At 35.1% G+C, this 21334-nt stretch overlaps 1 protein-coding gene across 1 annotated transcript in view; it reads right to left on the bottom strand.

Moving 5' to 3' along the window:
* Positions 1–21334, bottom strand: part of hppy (MAP4K3-like protein hppy) — a 452362-nt gene that overhangs the window by 345090 nt on the left and 85938 nt on the right. The window contains exons 5-6 of the mRNA XM_090399556.1: positions 12516–12662; positions 3886–3958 (exon numbers count right to left, since the gene is read on the bottom strand). Coding sequence (XP_090255682.1) covers positions 3886–3958; positions 12516–12662 — 220 coding nt within the window. The remainder of the gene's footprint in view (positions 1–3885; positions 3959–12515; positions 12663–21334) is intronic.

The raw sequence follows: 21334 nt of genomic DNA on the forward strand, positions 1-21334 counted from the left end.
TGGCACCAGAAGGGTGCCAACTGGGAGGACCTCTGTGACTTCTATTCCTCCTTCCCATGGTCCAAATATTGCTTCAGTTCTTCTGATCCAAATGCCTGCTCAGACTGAATAACAGAAATCATTCTCACAGGAATGAAGGCTTTCATCCTTATTCCAGTCAAACTCTTGGCCACTGTTGAATTGTGATAGATTATGCATCTTAGAAATTCCAATATTATCACAGTTCAACATGAGTTTCCCGACAAACAGGAAAATAAGCACATATGTTTGCCTCTGGGTAATATGAATGCCGTATATATATATATATATATATATATATATATAACAGAAAGACAGAAGTGAAGAAATAATTATTGTGAATAATATGTGAGACTTAACCTGTTTTGTAGGAAGTCTAATAGTAAATTTATTTAAGGTATTAATTTATTTAAAGTATCCCATTTCATGTAGTATAAGAAAGCAAAGTGTATAAGCTAAGGTCCAAGGGTCACAATTTAGCCGTCCAAAATAACGTATGGCCGGAGGGAAAGTGAAGTTATACGAAAAGGAAGCTAGAACGCTTTCTAGGAAAACACGCCACGCGACGCGGAAGAGTGAATGTAGCGCGATAAACAATGTGGCAAAATGCCCGCTTCAATCTCCGAGATTGAAGTGGGCAATATAAATGCCAATCCCCCCCCCCACACACACACACACACGAGGCTTTTTGGTTCCTGTTTCCTGACCTCGTGGACGTTGGCTCTCAGTCTCCGCCAGTGGAGAAGATTCTAGGCTGGCCGTAGAAGTTATGTGTCGCCTGCCGTAGCGTGCGAGCTAGGGCTAGCTATTTCCTCAGATCAGGATAGCTATGCTATATCGTGCAACGGTAATCCAGATGTGTGCCTGCGATACTGGTGAAAGTCCTGAGCGGCACATCGCCTTTCCAGTTCGGAGAATCTGGCCGTGCAGCTATCGTATGTAACCCGGAAAATTGTAGACCTTAGAGGAGCCTTGATGTCCAGACAAGGCTGAAGAAAGAACTGAAAGTCATTCCAGGAACGGTAATGTAGATTGTCATATTTTGATTTCCAGTTGAAGATTTGTGTGTGAATTCATTAGGATATTTTGTGTAATGGACATATTGTAAAGAACTTTAGGAACTATCCCTATTTTGGCATTGACCTGTCCCTGTTTGAGAAATGTCTCCCTAGAAGGGATTTGTATAAGAGATGATTGTGATATGTTGTGAGATATAACTAGTGACCACGTGAGTGATAAAAGATAGACTACATAATCTAGAAGTTTGTTAAAATATATATATAAGTGGTCCAAGTAATTTGTTCTTGTATTGTAATGTTAATATTGAAATTGAGATCTTGCTAGCAACGCAATATAGTTAATCATGCATTTATATTTTCTCATGTATAATTTCTTGATGTAATAAATATGTTTCATAGCATTTGCCTGAGTCCAGCTTGTTATATAAATTCAAATAGCCACTCATAAAATTACCACCAAACCTAGCGGGAGGGACCCACGAGTCTAATTTGATATTTAGAGCCATGACTGCATGCAAAGATAACGAGAACAGGAATTAGTTTATTTTATTGTTGGAAGTTTATTACTGTGTATCACTCTGAGAGATCCACCTTGGATAAGAGCTTCGTCTATCCTCAGTATTGGCAATACTGAGGATAGACGAAGAGCGGTCTGAATTTAGCTTGTTTAAAGAAAGGGAAATTTGTATGAGTGTGTAGGGTATACATAACAAACAAGAGTATGTAAAGATACAAAGGTAATACAGTCAAAGAATATGCAACCTATGTAGAGGGTAGGTACATACAACCATCCATCCAAGCCTTGGTTCTCAAAAAAACTGAGCCAGTTCTGTAAAAGAAAAAACCTCTGCTTACCACAATTGGCTCAGGACCAAAACTCCAGCTGCCTTCTCTGCAGTCCGCAACAGTTGTAAAAGAATCATCACCAAGTCCAAGTCAGACTTTGAAAGAGAAATGCTGCAAACTTGCCTCCTGCCCAAACGGGAGTCACTCCTAATCCTTTGCCAAGGCGCAACTTCTGCCCGCTCAGGTTTCCATCACTCTTACACCATCTCACATCACCTCACCAAAAGACAAGGCTAACTTACTTGCATTACTCTTTTCTTCCAATTTGTGTATTGATGTCCTAGGCAAAGTTCCCTCCACTCCATAAAGATGGTTCCATTCGTGTCTTCCAAAAGAAATCCAAAAAATTCTTAATAACCTGAACACAAACAGGGCATCTGGTCCTGATGATATCTCACCATTTGCATTAAAAATTCGTACAGGAGGTTCTTTGAGAACATTTTATGGTAGCCAGAGTGATCAGCCATGTGCTTCCCACTGCATGCTTGCCTCATTCATTTGATCTGACCCCTGTGAAGTTTTGCTCTGGGGATTTCTCAAAGACAGTGTTTATTGGGATTATCCTGATAACTTACAAGAGATGAAAGACAGCTTAATGTAGTATGTGCATACCAACCATATCAGTCGCGACCAGCTGCTATTGAACATGTTGCCCATGAATGCATAATGAAAGTGAATAAAAATGTGTTATTTATGCTTGTGTCACTTTCCTTCTTCTTACACACATAGAAAAATGACTACATCTACATTCGGGTTCGGTGAATTGTGGAACTGCTTTTTATCCCCCTCCTCAGATATCGCTTCCACATGACATACAATGTATTCCTGCAAAGTTTCACAGCATTTAGATCACCAAGTGAAGTGCCACCCGGTGATCTAAATGGGGATACTTTAACCCTTTAACTGCTACGGTCGAGTTAACTCGAGTGCGGAAAAAAATGGTGCCCTCAAGTGGACATCCCTTGCAGATTATGTAAACACTATTATTGCCATTTTTGTGAGTGAACAAGTGTATATCAAGAATGTATGATGGTGTCCGGACTTCTTACTTGTAAGAATTTTAACTGATTTTATTTATAAATTTTTTGCAGAATTAATTCAGCACATGGGACAATGTCAGTAGAATATAAAATCAGCAGTTAAAGTGTTAATTTTGATCACCTTGTACATCATATATATATATGCACACACACACACACCTTTTATCACAATTCATACTATGAGTGAGTAAATTTTTTTTTTGTAAACTGTAGATATAAAGCCTTGTAAAATGTGTATTACATTATATGTCATCTTCATAATACATAATTTGCAATTAATGATTAATAAAACAACAAAACTAAATCTAAATTCATTTATGGCTTTTTAGAATATATCAAAAAAATAATAATAATAATGGGTCACAGGATGCTAAATTATTACCATTCTTTCAATGAATTTCCAATAATGATTATGATGTGAAGTAACATAAAATACTTTATTAAAGTATTTCATGTTCATTTTATTGAACTATGTTACTTCACATCACCTAATGAATACCAGAAATTCAATAAATGTCTTACCAACCAATGAAATCTAATCTAAAACTTTTACCATATTTTTTGCTTAAATTTGCTGAACTATTACTATTCCAATTACAAACTAAGCACTGAAAGAATGCTTTAGATTCATTATTAACAATGAACAATCCTTAAGATACATGCCATCATACTATCAATGAATCAATGATAAGGCCAGAGTACATGATTGAATTTGGTAAAATGCAGTTAAGTAATCTTGACTACATCCAAGTGTAGCTTGCTAAGTCTGTGATCAACTGCATCAAATATACTTTCTTTTAGCTGTTAAAAGAAATAAACAGAACAATAAAGGCATAGAAATAAATATACTTCGAACTTTATTTAGGAATTTAAATTTAAACATTTTGTTCAGATTTCCATTTTGATTCTATCATTATGATTCCACTACACAGCTATTTTCAAGTCATAAATTAGCAACTTACCAATATGGTGTGCCAATAAAGGATTTTCTTTTACTTATTGTTGCTGTGATCTGTGCAGAAACTCCAAAATCAGCTATAAAATATGCACCAAAGCAAATATTAATACTTGACATATATCATTACCATATTCACAAATATTTAGAAAAACATATACAAAAGCAAACACTGTTGTATCATACTTTTTTAATCTAAGTTATATTTTTCTTTGGCAATGTAAGGATATTTGTTCAAAACATTTCAGTCTGAATTTCTGTTTAACTAGGAATTTTTATTTCAAGTTACTGTTGAAACAGGCTCAAACTTTAGTCAAACCATATATAATTAAATTGTGTTTTTAAGTGCAAAACTGATTTTTACTGCAGTTAAGTACATCGTGAAGTTATTTGTGGCAGAATTTCACTTTATAAGGAGCATATCTGCACATGAATATATATTTTTTCATATCCACTAAATCTCACACTTTTTTGAATTTTAGACCTCTCAATTATATGATTTCTATTTTTTTTTTCCAGATTTAAAATGTTTCGTAAAGATTGCAAAAATTACAGTTTTTCTTATTAAATCTGAACTTACAGCTTACAATTGACTTATAACTTACGAAGTTAATTGCTAGAGTATATTGCTTGCATATAACGGAAAATGTTTTAAAAAAAACATTCACACCAAATTAATGTTTTTCTCAGCAAGCTGTATATAAAGCTTACAAAGGAATAGTGTAAATTAAATAGCAAGGCCATAAACTGACATATTTTTAACAAAAAAAAATTAATAAGTAGAAAGAAACACAACCCACCTTTAAATGAAAAGCCTTATGAAGATTACTCACATCCTAGATGGAATCCAAAATCAGGATTTTCCACCCAATATCTTTTGGGTGGAAAATCCTGATAAAAAAATATGTTGTGCTGACATGAAATATATACAAATGAGCAGCCAGGTACATCCCCATCATTCCAATTTATATATATTTATATGCATCTCATCCCCATTCCACTTTCCTTTTTGTGTTAGGTAGGATGATATACTGGTTAATCCTATCTGCATTGTCTACCATGTTTATAAATTGTATCCTCCCCCCCCCCTGCTAGTTTGTTTTGAAAGATGAAAAAACTTATTTCCAAGGGGGAAAACCTCTACCTCCACCTTTATTTTAGCTGCATATAATAAGGACTGCTGCCGATGTTGAAGTGACAAAGACAATTCATTTGCTTTGACATAAAGACTAGGAATAGATGATATTCAAAATAAACTATCTCAAATAATTTTCTGTGGCAAAAATCTAGACCATTTGAGTGTGTGCTTAGTTAGAAAGATGATCAGTGGCATACTGCAACTGCCTTTTTATGATTCTCATATTGCAAGAATGCCAAAGGATTGGAATCTTCAAAACATTAGGCATAAGAAAGTAGTGGTCATTCTTATTGAAATTATATGATGTAATTAAACCTCCAACCTCTCTCTATGAACAAACATTCATGCTTACAATTACTTCTATGGAGACTTCCAATACTAGATATAGCATTAAGCATTCACTAATTCTCTTCTCCACAGGGTGGTAAATCTATCCAAAATACATAAGATGATGTTCCATCCACTTAATAGCAAAGGCAATTAATTAGTGAGCACTAGAACTACATCTGATACCACAAGTCTTCACAAACTTAAAAGGACTAGTCCTTTTAAGCATGAATGTTTGTTTAAATAGAGCTTCATGGTCTTGTTCTACTGTCTTAACAAAAATTACAATGATGGCTTATATAATTATGCCTAAAGTTCAGGGAATTCTGATCCTAATGTAGTTTTAAGTAATAGTCACTTACAGTTGTTTCTGTTTAATTTGTAGAATTCTAGTAGAATTTGTAGAAGCTGTTTTGAATGGTTAATTGGTTGTTGTGCATTCTATTTATTTCAATGCTTGTTGTATTAAGGATGGAATGTTAATTTCAGGTGTGATATCTAATTTTTTAAGATCAATAAAAATTATTTGCATTTCTACTGTGTTTATACTTTTGTAATGTATCTGCTATGTCCCAAGATCCATTAAGAGTTTACTACTCAGAATGATACTGAGAGCCATTGGCATAAAAACAAAACAATATCAGAATTATAAAGGAATTTATTTACTGGATGTTCTAGGTAAGAGTTTTTCAAGCATATATGAAAAGAGAAAAAGTAAAATTTTGGAAGAGAAACTTAATGAAACAATCTGTGTTCAGATAGGGTCAAACAGGGTCTATGAGGACCAGATTTTGACTTTAAGAAAAACACATTGAGAACTTACATATTCAAGTTGTTAATATGTTAACTGAGAATGGTGAGAAAAGTTATCAAGGAATAGTATTCAGATCTGGAAAAGGCATATGATAGGGTGCCAACTTCATCAAAATATTACAATTATAGGGTATAAAAGTGACATTATACAGACAGCCTATACTTAAGTTATATATCAGTTCTAACATCTGACAAACTCATGCTATCAGATATTGGAACTAAAAGATTTACAGGAAGAATGGTTTGATGTCAAGTCAGATCCAGGAGAAGAGTACACACATCTTCATTGTTATTCATCATATATGCAAATAACAATAAGAAAGAAAGTGACAATAAACTTGATATAAAAACTGGAGATATAAAACTTAGTTGTACTTTATGCAGATGATTTTGAACTCCTAAATAAATCCATTATAAGTCTTCAAGATTCTTTATGAATAACTGATAAAACAAATTTGGCATGAAATTAGCAATAAAACAACAAAAACTATAAGAAAACTGAAAACATCAGTTGCAATCTGAATGGAGAACAATTAACATTAGATATTTAGGCAAATTTTAATGATGATGGCAATTAAGGAAATAGATTATAGAATAAGCAAAGCTGGCATGCCAGGAGTCAGTTGATAAATTTATATGGGGGGAGAGAGAGAGAGAGAGAGCAAAAATTAGTCAAAAGAGTAAAACTTTAAGCTGTATAATTTATACCCGGTCAACACTGAGACATCATGTCCAAAAGTAAAATCTCCTCTCATTGCTTGTCCCCACTCTGTCCCTTCATCTAACCCAGAATGCACTCCATGATAGTGATGCTGTGATCAAAATAAATCTCCCTCAAATACTAATCCCAATAAATAAGCTAAACCAAGCACAATATACAAAGATCAATACCAAAATCCCTAGAAGAAAAAAAAACTCTTTCACATCATCAACATTTCATGGCATAAAGGATGCACATGATTACTTACAAACATCCATACCAGAGACTTTACCCCTGACAGAAGAGCAAATTGCAGCTACATTAACCACAGTCCATCTACAATATCAAATTACACATTTGTAATTATGAAACCTGTAGCTTTGCAAGATCTGACAATGCCTGTCAAAGAATGCCTAATTTACAATCTCCTGCTTTTGACCTCTTCTAGCTCAATGTTTCCTTATCCCATTTAGTAATATTCATCTGTATTTAACACTGCTATATTTAGAGAGAGAGTGGTAAATACATTTACTGCTGTATTTACCACTCTCTAAATTTCAAAAATCGCTCTGGCTTCTTAACCTTCTACAAGCTAGCTGTTCAAATAATGAAATCATCTTCCTAGTTTACCTTCATGTTTATAACTCTAATTGGCTCCACTTTTCTGATACCCACTCGCCAAGGTGATGTAATACAAATGTAAGTCTGTGCTTTACCAATACCCTTGCATTTTTTTTTTAAAATTAGTTATCTTTCCAGGTCACCTCTCCTCTAAATAACTCAGATCATATCTTGTGCAAGGTTCCTCTCAAAAAGAATACCATCCCTCCAATCACTCCCAACCTCATGTCCTTTGGCACAATAAAGGTACAAAGTAGGATGACCTCCAGAATCCACTCTTCCTTTCCATGGTCTGACCACTGCTTCCACTCTTTTGATTCCAATCCCCTGTCTAACAGAAACTTAGTTGTTGAAGGTTATTCATAATTTATTCCCCTGTCTAACAGAAGCTTAGTTGTTGAAGGTTATTCATAATTTATTTTTAATGGTATTAACAACACTAAACAAACAATTTCATAAAAAAGATGCTTATTAACTTGCTTATATTTCACTAAATTTCAAACCAGCAACTTTAGAGCCCAATGCAGCATGTATATGGAACAGTGAATAAGCGATACAGTTCAAACTGTAACAGACAAAAGATCTAAAGTCCTAATTTGGCAGTCTCTAATGTTGTAAAAAAGAAGTATTACAGCTATATGGAAGTCAATCTTAAGATACCAGTTTCCCAAATTTGTCCATTGATTTTTGTCAAATCAATGCAACTATATTTGTTCCGGTTAGGAGAATCCTTCATAGTCATGGCTGACCCTAAAAATAATCTTTCTGATCTGTAATGACTTCTAAATAGCACATTAGTTTTCTTCCATCTAATAATGTGTGAAGGGGTGTCCAAAACATGGTCTGCCAGTCATGATTTGCCATAAAAATGGTAGCAAATGTATTTTTTTATATTCTCCAAGACAGATGTTAATAGATCTTCCTGTCTGCCTATAGTAGACTGAGTCAGAGGAACAAAACATTACTATTCCCATTCCCTATGTCAGAGATACATCAAAAAAGATAGCCAAAGTACTAATAAAACATGTCCTTCGCACCACATTCAAACCTCGTTAAATTAACGACACTGATCTGTTCTCCTAAGGATAAATGTCATCCCTCTACACATCCTGGAATGTATGAAGTTTCTTGTGACTTGGCCTACTATGGGCAGAAAGGAAGATCAGTTAACTAGGAGAACATAAACACATTCGCTACTGCATCAGGACTGGCAGACCATGCTTTGGACACCCCTTCACACAGGATTAGATGGAGGAAAACTAATGTGCTATTTAGAAGTTATTACAGATTGGAAACATTTTTAGAGTCAGCCATGGCTATGAAGAATTCTCTTAACCTGAACAAACATGTCTGCATTAATTTGCCATGGGAGACTATTATTTTAAGATCAACTCCCACATAGCTGTAATACTTCTTTTTTTGTTTCCCAACATTAGAGGGAGCCAAATTAGGACTTTAGATCTTTTGTTTGTTACAATTTGAATTGTTTCACTCACTCACTGTCACATATACATGCTGCATTGTGCTCTGAAGATGCTGATTTGAAATTCAGCAAAATATAAACAAGTTAATAAACATATTTTTTATAAAATAGTTCATTTGGTGATAGCTTCCTGGTTTCCGTTGTGATTCTGATATACTGGAGAGTGCAAAGGAGAGTATTAAAAATGATATCAGGATTGTGGAATTTGTAGACTGCAGACACTAGCAAACAGGAGAAAGAGAGGTGATATGATTGGGACTTACAAACTTCTGAAAGCATCATACAGGATTTCAATTGATGAATTTTTCAATTTATGGAGGATGGGAAAAAGACAAGAGGGCATCCTTGGAAGCTGAGAATGAATGCCGCTAAGAAGGGGTGAGAACTATATTTTTCTCTCATAGGGTGGTGTGTGATTGAAATGGATTGCCATTGGATGTTATCAGTGAAAGTAATGTGAATGAATTCAAGAATAAGTATGATAGCTGGTGCATGTAGTATGTGGCCTCCCTCAATGAGTCCCTCACTCCCTGGAGGTAGGTCTCTCTTAATAATAAGTTATGGCCTTCATTCCCCATTCTACCAAAAATTCTCATCCATATTTCAAGCCCCAGCTCAACATAAGATGAATCAAAGCAGCTGAAGAAAAAACTCAGCTTACTAATGTATCATGCAAGAATCCCAGCTTCCAAACTGAGACATGTTGAAGCATGAAATAAATGCAAAAACAATTATCAGAAAATTTGCCAACTGTCCAAATGGAAGCTGTGCCTTCTGGTCTCTTGAAAAGACAACTGGACACAACTTCTGCTCACCTGCACTTCCACTTATTTCATCCAAATTTAAAGCTGACCTCCTGACATCACTCTTTTCCTCTAACGACTGTATAGATGACCAAGGCAAATTGCATCCTACCATACCAAAAGCTGGGCACTTTATGCCTCCTGTGGTTTCAGCAAAAAAAAAAATGACATCAGAAGAATGCTAAATAAGTCAGAACTTCAGAAGAACACTTACAACTTCTGGTCATGATGGCATCTCTTCAATTGTACTCAAACATACTCCAGAACTGACACCAGTCCTTTATCATCTCTACAACCTTCTATACTGAGCTGGCACTTATCCAAATGCACAGAAGCAAGCATATAGCCAAAAAAGGGAGAGAGAAATAAAAATCTGCCATCCAATTAACAACCAACCACTATTATCTTAGTTTTTTTCCAAAACAGTGAAAAATCATCCCTAATCAACTTAATCAGTTGATCAGTGATGACTAATTAACTGATTAAGTTAATCAGTGACCAACAATACAGATTTTGTCAAGCCTCTACTAGCCTCCTTGGTCCATGGTTGAGCTCTTTGCCTACATTACCCACCACAAGACACTTACCATAGAAAGTGCTTGAGAAAATATGTTACTCTTGACATTTCTAGGATTTCTGACCATGTTTGGTATCAAGGCCTGTTAAGCAAACTGCCTTCCTTTGGTCTACCCACCACCTTCTACAATTTGATAGCCTGATATCTCTCTGATCAATCAGTACATGTTGAGGTGGATGGCTCTCTCTTCAAACTTCACCACCAATGCTGGAGTGTCTTGGGGCATTCCTTTGGTCTACCCACCACCTGCTGCAATTTGATAGCCAGCTATCTCACTGGTCATTCAGTATATGTCGTGGTATACAGCTATCTCTTCAAACTTCACCACCAATGCTGGAGTGTCTCGGGGCACTGTTCTATCACTGATACTCTTTCTCAATGGCAATAATAAATGAATAATTCCAATTAAATACATATTCAATTATGTTGAAACTAAATTTAAAAAATTACTTTTATTCAACAAAAAAAGGGCCATTGCTGGGAAACATATTCATGAGTAGGAGACCTATTAATGAGTATTGATTTAGAGCAGGGTTTCGCAAACTGTGTTCCTTGAGAAGTCCTGGAATTTGTCATTTTAGTTTTCTAAGCATTTTTCATGAATAAATATTTTATAGTGGAAATATTCTGAGGAGAATAATATTTGTGAATATGTTGAAAAGCTCAGACCTAGAACGCCTAATAGCATATGTGTATTGTTAATTTTCAAGCATCGAAACCTTTGAACATTTTGAAAAAAATTACTTTTATTCAACAAAAAAAAGGCCATTGCTGGGAAACATATTCAGGAGTAGGAGGCCTATTAATGAGTACTTGATTTAGAGCAGGGCTTCCCAAACTGTGTTCTGCAAGAAGTTCTGGAATTTGTCATTTTAGTTTTTTTAAGCATTTTTCATGAATAAATATTTTATAGTGGAAATATTCTGAGGAGAATAATATTTGTGAATATGTCGAAAAGCTCAGACCTGGAATGCCTAATAGCATCAGTGTATCGTTAATTTTCAAGCATCAAAACCTTTCAACATTTGGGAAAGGGAATACTGCTGTTTATGAAATTTTCCAGCATATTTACAGCTTGCAGGCAATTTTTCTGTAAAATTGCCTGAAAGCCGATTACAACAATGGGCGGCGTATCCTCTGTTCTCAAAACTGAAAGAAATAACATCTGTTGCAAATGTTAGTGACCAATCAGCAAGGAAATATAAAGAAAATTTTTCCACTGAAATTGAAGATCAAGATAGTCTATCTGATTCTCAATCCAGTAATACTGAATACTTTTTTTGCAAGTTCATATTGTAGGTTGAAAGTTTCGAAACCATAGTGCCGTGATTTTTTAAAAGTAATAGGCCTGCAGATTTAAATTTTAATATGAATAAGAGACAAGGAACTTTGTTTAATTTTGGTATTAAGAAATCTCTTATTGAAGGTGTTTGTGATGCAACAGATAGCGAGTCATCCACCACCAGCCTAAAAAAAGTGATCTCCAGGATGTACAAAAGGAGGGGAAAACTACCAGCAGACAGGAGAAAAAGTCTGCATTCACTCGTAAGTACAAATATTACAAATTTTTGGTGATCAGAATGGGATATGTCAATGAAAATGAGTGCAAATTTAATTATGTTAATGTTTAATTGTTGATTTATTATTAATTAGTATGATCAATTATTAATTAATAATAAAAAATCAGCTAAATTCACAATTAATTATTAATTAATACATTAAAAAATAACCAAGGTGTTCAGTGAAAAATTTCAGGATTTGTAAAGTGTTCTGTCATAGAAAAAGTTTGGAAACCCTGATTTAGAGTGTTAAAAAAAATTACATTTTTTGTTTATAATCATTTTTCAAGCATATTTATTATTATTCATGTTCACCTTGTTGTGTTTAAGTTCAATGACCTATAAATATTATTCAAAAAATATAAATTTCTTCACATGCAAACTATTTGTATGATTTTTCCAAAAACACCTGAGTAATTCTGAAATCCATAAAATAAGCAAAACAAATGGAAGATATAAAACATGCATAAGTTACAGGATCAAACTGCACTTTATTAATTTATTTGTGAGATGGATGAATTTTGAATGTGAAAATGACATTATTCAAAAAGAAATAAATATGATGATGGATCTTGAAATTTATAAAAAAACAACATTTAGTCACATTAAACCTCACCTAATTTAACATCTCCATTTTCTGTTAGCAAGATATTAGCACCCTTAATATCTCTGTGCATTTTCCCCATTGAATGAAGATATGCTAAACCTTTTAATGTTTCTCTGCACATATATGCAATCTGAGGCTCAGTTAAAGGACCAGTTACTGCAAAAAAAAAAATAATAACAATATAATAAATAGTAAATAAATAAATAAAACAATAATAAATATCTCTGATATCTTGCAGGTTTAATTATGCTTATTTCTCACTAAGAGTTAGGATGAGATTATGTACTACTATGGGCTGGTGATGGATAATATACATAGCCTCTACCAGCCTTCTTGAGGTGGGTGGCCTATTTTCACCAAGGATACTGATGCCTTCACCGAGCATTTCCAACTGTAAAAGAATACCTTCCTAGTTGGATGAAATGCCAAGATCTTATAAGTGGTAGATGATCTTCATCACTAAGTGAAATGTCACCACTTCGCCTAGTGGTGACATTTCACCACTAGGCGAAATGTTTAGTTCCCCAATCAGGAGTTTTGCTCTCCCCAATCTTCCAACATGCTAAAGCGAGTAATGCCCATCAAGGGCATGCCAAATATGAATACAGAGGAACGTTATTGTGCATGACAGAAATTGCCAATTTCAGTCATGCACTATTATTTAGAAATTGATCAGATTATCAATTACTTCATCAGAGAATTCAAAGAATCAGTGGAAATGTTAAAAAATTCCAATCAACATACATAAACAATCAGACAATGACTGTTGTTGTGTCCCATTCTTGTTTAAATATATATTTTCCTTATACTTTTTCTTCATTTATATATCTTTTCTCCGCATATCGTCACTTCCGTACTAGAAATCTAAGCTCTTGCTCCTTTTAATATCCTAAAACATTTATTTTTTAAAGCTGCGCCAATTAGGACATTTAGTTTATAAAGAAATTTAAAACAAGAAGCAATTCCTAAATAAGTCTAGAAGTGAAATAATCATGCAGTCGTAACCTTGATCTCATAACTTAACTTTTTCTTCTCCCCATGCCTAAGTTCACACGTTATAACAAGGGATGCATTGAATGGCAATCTCAGACAACTGATTATTTGATAAGCAAAAGTTTATTAAATTCATAAATACAATACAATACATTAAATTCTAAAACTTCAATTCAATACTAACATGATACAATGTTAATTAGACTAGCAAAATACAAAAAGGAAAATCTCACACTAGCACGTGGGATAAACTGTTATGCCTCCACAAAGACTACACACACAAGATAAAGGGGCTTTCCCGTCAATGATTAAGTTGGCTTAAATCTTTCACCCGCTTAAGCACATTAGACACAATTGGATTACACACATTAATTTACAAGAGTTATGTGGGCTTAGCAATTCCGTTGCTACAATGAACGCCACATTCAATTCTTTTGACCTTTCTCAATTAAGGGTAAATTACATATACTAGTATCTATACACACTATCACTCGTTCAGCAACAGTGATAAACTAGTTCCCTCTTTCTCTATACTATCAAGTGAGCTAAAGTCCTAGTTCAAGTCTCATTCAAGTCCTTCAAATTGCTTAGTAATACGAACTACAATTATAGCCATATTAAATTAACAGAATTAACATAAAATCTTTCACAATACCGTTTGATGAAGCTCTTCTACTAGACGTTACTTGTCCGATTCCTGAAGAAATATTCCTTCTGTAGTGGGACATATTTGGAGTACTTCGGATCATGAGGGCCACCTCGGTTACACCATATCAGCTTCTTCTTCTAAGGAAACACAATCTATCTGCTGTTCTGCAGTCATCAGATTCGTCATGAGGATATCCACAATTTCTATTGATAATCTCCTTCCTTTAGACCAGGGTTGACTTAGTATACAATAAATACCTTTCTTCCTGACCATGTGGCGGCCTCTGTTCTCGATAGTAGGAAAACGGGACCTAAAATCCCACTTACTAATATTCCATGTTGTGGCAGACGAAGGGGGACTCCTGACCGTCACTCAGGAAACTCCTAAGGTAATCTCCAAACGAAAACTGGCAAAAGACTTCATGAGGGGAGTTCCTAACCCTTTTATATTATGACCCTACTGGCACCTCCTGCAATTAATTTTTCTTCCCCCTGACCTTAGGATACGTTTCTCGTAACCTGATAGGGTGGCTTCTCCCTGCTGGAACCTCTACCTTTGGTAGGCTGTGTGCACGTGACTGACCCACGGCAGTGTCTAAATCGGGAACCGTGATCTTGGAATTTACTTTGTTTCTAGTTAATCCTATGTGTCAGCTTTATCAAACTCTATCAGCTCACCCAATTTTTCCTAGAATTAGCATAACTTACAATCTCTGGTTTCAAGTGTATAACAAGCAAGCCTTTTAGATGCAAATTTCTTATAACTAAACACTGTAAATGAATTATCTTATTTTCTAATATTATACAATCAATGTTCTTATACTAGTTAACATTTATTCTTTTCAATATATTTATTTCATTTATACCTGGATGCAAGCACTATTTTCTCATTAAGGTTTCTACTTGTTAAATTGTGATCAAGTAAATTCTCTTATGAAGTTTACAAGGATCACAAATTTAACACTGTCCATCACCAAGTGAACATTTTTTTTCACTTGGTTAAAAATGAAATTAAATATGCTGAAAAAATTATATTCTTCTTTCATTCTTTATCCAAGTGTAAGCAAACAAAGTTTGTGCATGAATCAACACAATCAAACAATCAGGTTTGGCTGTCCTTTATCAAAAACCTGGTGCAAGATCTCAAACATTCTATGCATCACATTGCTATTTCATTTCAAATATTCTGGATTCCTGATGTTACCTTGTTTGTTGCAAAATCCAGTCAATGTAATGTCAGTGTAATGAAAATTAACTATTATTTAGATATTGGTCAAGTGTAGGTGAATAACTAATTTAATTACCTACCCTTGACCAATATCTAAATAATAGTTAATTTTCATTAATCTTTGTGGTCAAGAATTAACAATTTCTAGCAATGTCAGTGTAGTTTATTTCACCTCCTGAAGAAGTGTATTATAATGCACACAAAACGAGAAGAGATTAAAACTTAAATTCAAAAACACTTAATGTGGCATACACAATGAACATAAACATTCAAAAATGATCACTGTATCACAAAGAGATTCTAAGTAGTTAACATGAGTTGGCAATTCTCATAGTAATAAAAGTTTAATAGAGTGAAACAGCACTAGGAAACGATTAAAAATAGTATTTAATGCTTCTAATATTTCATCTCAGTTACAGAGACATCATCAGGGAGTACAAAATGAGACTAGTGACACGCACACAAAGTTAACACTAAAATAACTGACACGTGGATGAAAGACTAGAGCCCTAACTAGGTGGGGCACCCTCAATGGACACCTGTCGGCGACCTAGGATCTAAACTGGGAGTATTAGTGTTGCCCCTATTTTGGGAAGTTTTATGCAATGATATTTATTTAAATAAGGCTGATTTTTAAGAGCAGCAGCAGATTCTTTAAAAGTCTTTCTCTTCTAAATTTACTGTGATGGAGCACGATGGTCTTTTTCCAATTGATTCTGTGATCTGTATCCAAAGCATGGTCTGTAAGACCAGATTGACTAGTCATGACTGCAGATGTATTTTTATTTTCTTCCATTCCGATGGTAGCTGATCTTCCTGTCTGTCCATAGTGTAGGCCAACTTGCAGGAACAAGTTGGCCTACACTATGGAGACTGTTGTTAGTAGGGGATAAGGGTAGCTAGTTTTAAATAGGGCCAACTTGTTCATGCAAGTTGGCCTGCTATGGACAGACAGGAAGATTTTTAATTGTTTCCTAGTGCTGTTTCACTCCATTAAATTTTTATGATGAGTTTTACCTCTGATGATGTTATGAAAACCCAAGATCCTGTCTGCTCTAAGAGGTTCACATACATGTTGCTTCAGACAATTAACATACATATGCTCCAAAGAATTACTATCTACTGTATTATGAACTCTTTCATTCTCCTAGTCAATAGCTCCCATATTAAAATTTTCCATCTCACTCTTAACAAATTTTTTACTAGAAAGTTTTTTTTCACTTGGTTATAAATTAAATTAAATATGCCAAGAAATTGGATCAAAGCTGTATTACTGAGAGGAGACCTCTACATAGCCTTTAAAGCAGTGGTTCTTAACCTGGGGTATGTGTGCACCCCTGGGAGTGCGAGAAAGCATTTCCAGGGGTGCGAGAGAAGTTTCTAAATTTTGACCCAGATTCGATGGACGACAGCTATTTAATAAAAGACGATCTTATTGAAATACGAGCCAATGCACATATTCAAATGGAATTTGAAAAACTGGACTTAGAACAATTCTGGTGTACACAGAACCTTATTCACAGCTGGTAAAAGCAGCTGTGAATAAGGTTCCTACCTTATTCACCTACCTGTGTGAAATGGGATTTTCATCACTTTTGTGCACAAAAACAAAAGCCAGAAATCGCTTAAATGCAAGTGATGACTTACGTGGCTCTTTCAAAAAAGGAGCCTCGCTTCAAAAGTATTATTATGAATAAACAACAACATAGCCATTAAAAATGTAAATATTGTTTTGTATGTATATGTAAATGTATGTGTTTATGTTTCAATAAATAAATTATCTTGCAATAGATGTAATTTCCTAAATAAAAAAATAGAAACACATTTTTCAAAGGGGTGTGAGAACTTATTTTTAGATTCAAGGGGGTGCCGATCACTAAAAAGGTTAAGACCCACTACTTTAAAGGAATGAAAAGAACTGACCAGAGCTTCTGACCTAATGTCCAATCCTCACCTTCTCTTGGGCACCCTGTTAGGAATCTACCTGGCTACTGAACAAGGATGGGCTGGCAATTTGGGATTTAGCTAACCAAATTGTATTCTTATTGGCTTAAACCAGGAGGTGCTTAAGGGTCAAAGCTGAGAGGAGACCTCCAAATGGCCTTTAAAGAAATGCAGAGAACCGACCATGTTCAATTCTCACCTTCTCTTGGGCACCCTGTTAGGAATCTACCTGGCTACTGAACAAGAATGGGCTGGCAATTTGGGATTTAGCTAACCAAATTGTATTCTTATTGGCTTAAACCAGGAGGTGCTTAAGGGTCAAAGCTGAGAGGAGACCTCCAAATGGCCTTTAAAGAAATGCAGAGAACCGACCATGTTCAATTCTCACCTTCTCTTGGGCACCCTGTTAGGAATCTATCTGGCTACTGAACAAGGATGGGCTTGCAATTTGGGATTTAGCTAATCAAATTGTATTCTTATTGGCTTAAACCAGGAGGTGCTTAAGGGTCAAAGCTGAGAGAAGACCTCCACATGGCCTTTAAAGGAATGCAGAGAACTGACCATGGCTTCAGACCTAATGTCCAATTCCTCACCTTCTCATGGTGCACTCTGTTAGGTATCTGCCTAACAGAGTACACAAGGATGGGCTGGCAACTTGGGATTTAGCCGACCAAATTGTATTCTTATTGGCTTAAATAAAAATACAAAATGATGGTACAACATGACAGAATTTCAAGCCAGTTGGGGAGGATCGCCCGGTTAAACAAGAGCCCCCCCCCCCATTGTTTTCGCCAGGAAACCAGGGCAAACAGTGAAAAGTCAGATACTAGAACAAATTCTAAAACACACCCCAACTCAACATCACCACAGTTCAAGATCGGTACTATCAACATAAGAAGTCTGAATGGCAAAGAAATGGAGCTAGCTGAGTAATTGGATAAGTACCAGATGGGCATAATAGGGGTGACTGAAACAAAAAAGACAAAAATTGGTGAGATCTTTCTTAGCAATAAATACAAAATGCTATATTCAGGCAATGACAAACCAGAAAAACGAGTAGCCATAGCATTCAAAACTCAATATGAAGCTAATCTTCTTGAATGGCAGGCAGTCTCAAGTAGAGTGATGTGGGGAACTGGACAATCAGATTTGTGCCTATGGTCCCACAGAAGATTTTACTAAGGTAGAAGTGGAGGAATTTTTTGAGGCTTTAGAGAAAGCAACTGACACAACAAAAATGGAAAAATTGGTCCTTGTTGGGATCTAAATAGCTGAGTAGGAAATAATTGTCAGACAAACAAAAAATTATTTGCATATCTGACAAATAATTGTCAGATATGCAAAGCTAATAATAATAACAAATACCTGTTGGATTTCTGCTCAGGACATGGACTAGTTATTACTAACATATGTTCCAACATAAAAATGTGCATAAATTCACATGGAGAGAAGAGACAAGGAATAAGAAAAGTCTCATTGACTATGTCATTGTCGATAGTGATGTTTTCTCACTGGTGCAGGACACTACAGTGTACAGAGGATTTCAAATTTGAAGTCATCACTATTTAGTCTTGAGCAGAATAAAACCAAATTATTGAAAAGAACATACAGGAAAGTTTTAAAGCAAAGAGAAGTTGAGCAGCTCTCAGATGTGAACTGTCGACTAAAATACACAAAACATTATTCAAGAAAAAATTAGAGTTTGGGAACAGAAACCAAACCTTGGAGATTCAATGGCAAGCCCTGAAGAAAACACTGATTGATTCACCCAGAGAGGCATGTGGTGAGGTAGTCTGCAATGGTAGAAAAATCAGAACTCCAAGGTGGACACAGGAAGTTAAAGAGACAGAAGGAAAAGAAGAAGAAAGCATATCAAAAGTTCTTGGGAAACAAGTCAGCTTGTGCTCTTAGAGAATACAGAGAGAAATGTAAGAAAGCTAAACACTATGTAAAACTGGCTAAACAAAAGTCATGGGAGGACTTTGGCAAAAACATAGAAAATAAATATCAAGAAGGTGACAAGATATTCTGGAGGTTGTTGAATAAGCTCAGAAATGGAGAAAAGAGTACTGTAAAAGGAATTAGAGATCATAAAGGTAATATGATAACTGGAAAAAAATATTGAAGTATAAAGTAATTACTTTGAAAAATTGCTAAATGAAACAATCAGTGACAGCACAGTGATCAAAAAACACTGACCAGGTATGCAATCAGGAAGATATATCTATATTTTGGATATATCTTCCTGTTTATGGATATGTATGGATATGTCATCAAAAGCCTGAAATGTGGAAAGGCAGCTAGAGTAGATGTTATTTGACCAGAAAGGCTCAAGTGTGAAGGTATAAAAGTCTTACAGTGGCTGCACTGCATAGGTCAGAAGGCCTGGACAGAGGGACAAATTCCCGATGATTGGAGTAGAGCTCTCATAGCACCCATATATAAAAAGGTAAATAAAACTGAATGTGAGAATTACAGAGTTATTTCCCTACTGAGCGTTCCTGGTAAGATTTACATAATTATACTTGAGAAATGGTTGAGAAGGATTATGGAAGAAAAGCTTGGTGAAGAACAAGCTGGACTCAGGCCAAATAGAGGCTGTCAAGATCAGATTTTCACTTTACAACAGATAGTTGAGAAACATGGGAATATTACAAAGATCTGTATTTAAGTTTTGTAGATCTGGAAAAGGCATATGACAAGGTGCCAAGAGAGAAGCTATTCTAAACTCTACAGTTATATGATGTTAATGGGGCATTATATCAAGCAATACTTAGTCTTTATTTGAGTTGTAAGTCAGCAGTTAGAATTGAAGGAAGTACAGAGAGATGGTTTAATGTTAAATCTGGTGTGAAACAAGGATGTACATTATCCCCTCTGTTATTCATTATCTATATGGATCACATTATGAAGGAAAGTGGTATTAAACCTGATATCCAAATTGGAGATGTTAATCTCAGCTCTTTGCTTTATGCAGATGATGTTATATAAATAAATCTCCTTGAAGTCTGCAAGATTCCCTGACTAAATCCTTTCTTTTAATTTTACACAGTGATCCAAATGCATTTTTGAAAATTATGGAGACAACTACCATGTTTGAATAAAAACTTTAGTTTAATATAACTAAACTACATTCGACATTTCGACCTTTATGTCAAGGTAATCTTCTGGAGCATACAACTACACACAGAAAACAAGCTACACTACAATCAAACTGGTTTGTTAAACATACTGACCAACCACTACAACAATTGTTGGCCTGACCTCTGGTGAAAAAAAAAATATATATATATATATATATATATATACATATATACATCAACGGTAGTCCTATTATTAGTGTTATCTGTTGGTTGTAGAAACACATTGGGCACAACAACAAGTATCTATCCATATACATATATTAACATAATGATTATACTTGTACATTCCAGCCAGGAATGTACAAGGTTTCTAATACTAGCTGGAGATTGGCTACAGTCCTGACTTATGCTGGATCTTATATATTAGATAGGCTGAATGTGTGCCATCCAGATCCTTGGAATTTTCATGCCATCTTTGTTATAGATATTTGGATAGTTTATTAGGATTTCGCAGGCTTCCGTAAATTTCCTTTCATACCAGGTTTTTGTGTGGTGTAAAGAGCGGGTGCTTTTCCAGTTGATTTAGTGTAAGGTGTTGAGCATGCGTGGTCTGAGAGGCCTGCTTCACCATAATGGTTATATTTAATGTGTCTAATGTGTTCTTTCTTGTGTATAGGGATTGTCCATCCTGTTTCACCGATGTACGGTAAGTCACAGGTGTAGTGGATGCAATAGACTCCAGGATGTACTAATGGGAGGAGAGGATCCTTAGAGGAGTTGAATATGGTTTTAAGTTTAGTGGGTGGTTTAAAGGTGGCATTGAGGTTATAATGTTGTAGGATTCTGTTGATTTTTTCTGATAACCCTTTAATGTATGGGATGGCTATGGTTTTACTGTAATCTAGATTTGTTTTTGTTGTATGGAGTATTTT

This window comes from Typopeltis vanoorti, chromosome 10, assembly GCF_054136105.1.
Source record: "Typopeltis vanoorti isolate ZY-2024b chromosome 10, IOZ_Tvanoo_1.0, whole genome shotgun sequence".
Lineage (NCBI taxonomy): Eukaryota > Metazoa > Arthropoda > Arachnida > Uropygi > Thelyphonidae > Typopeltis > Typopeltis vanoorti.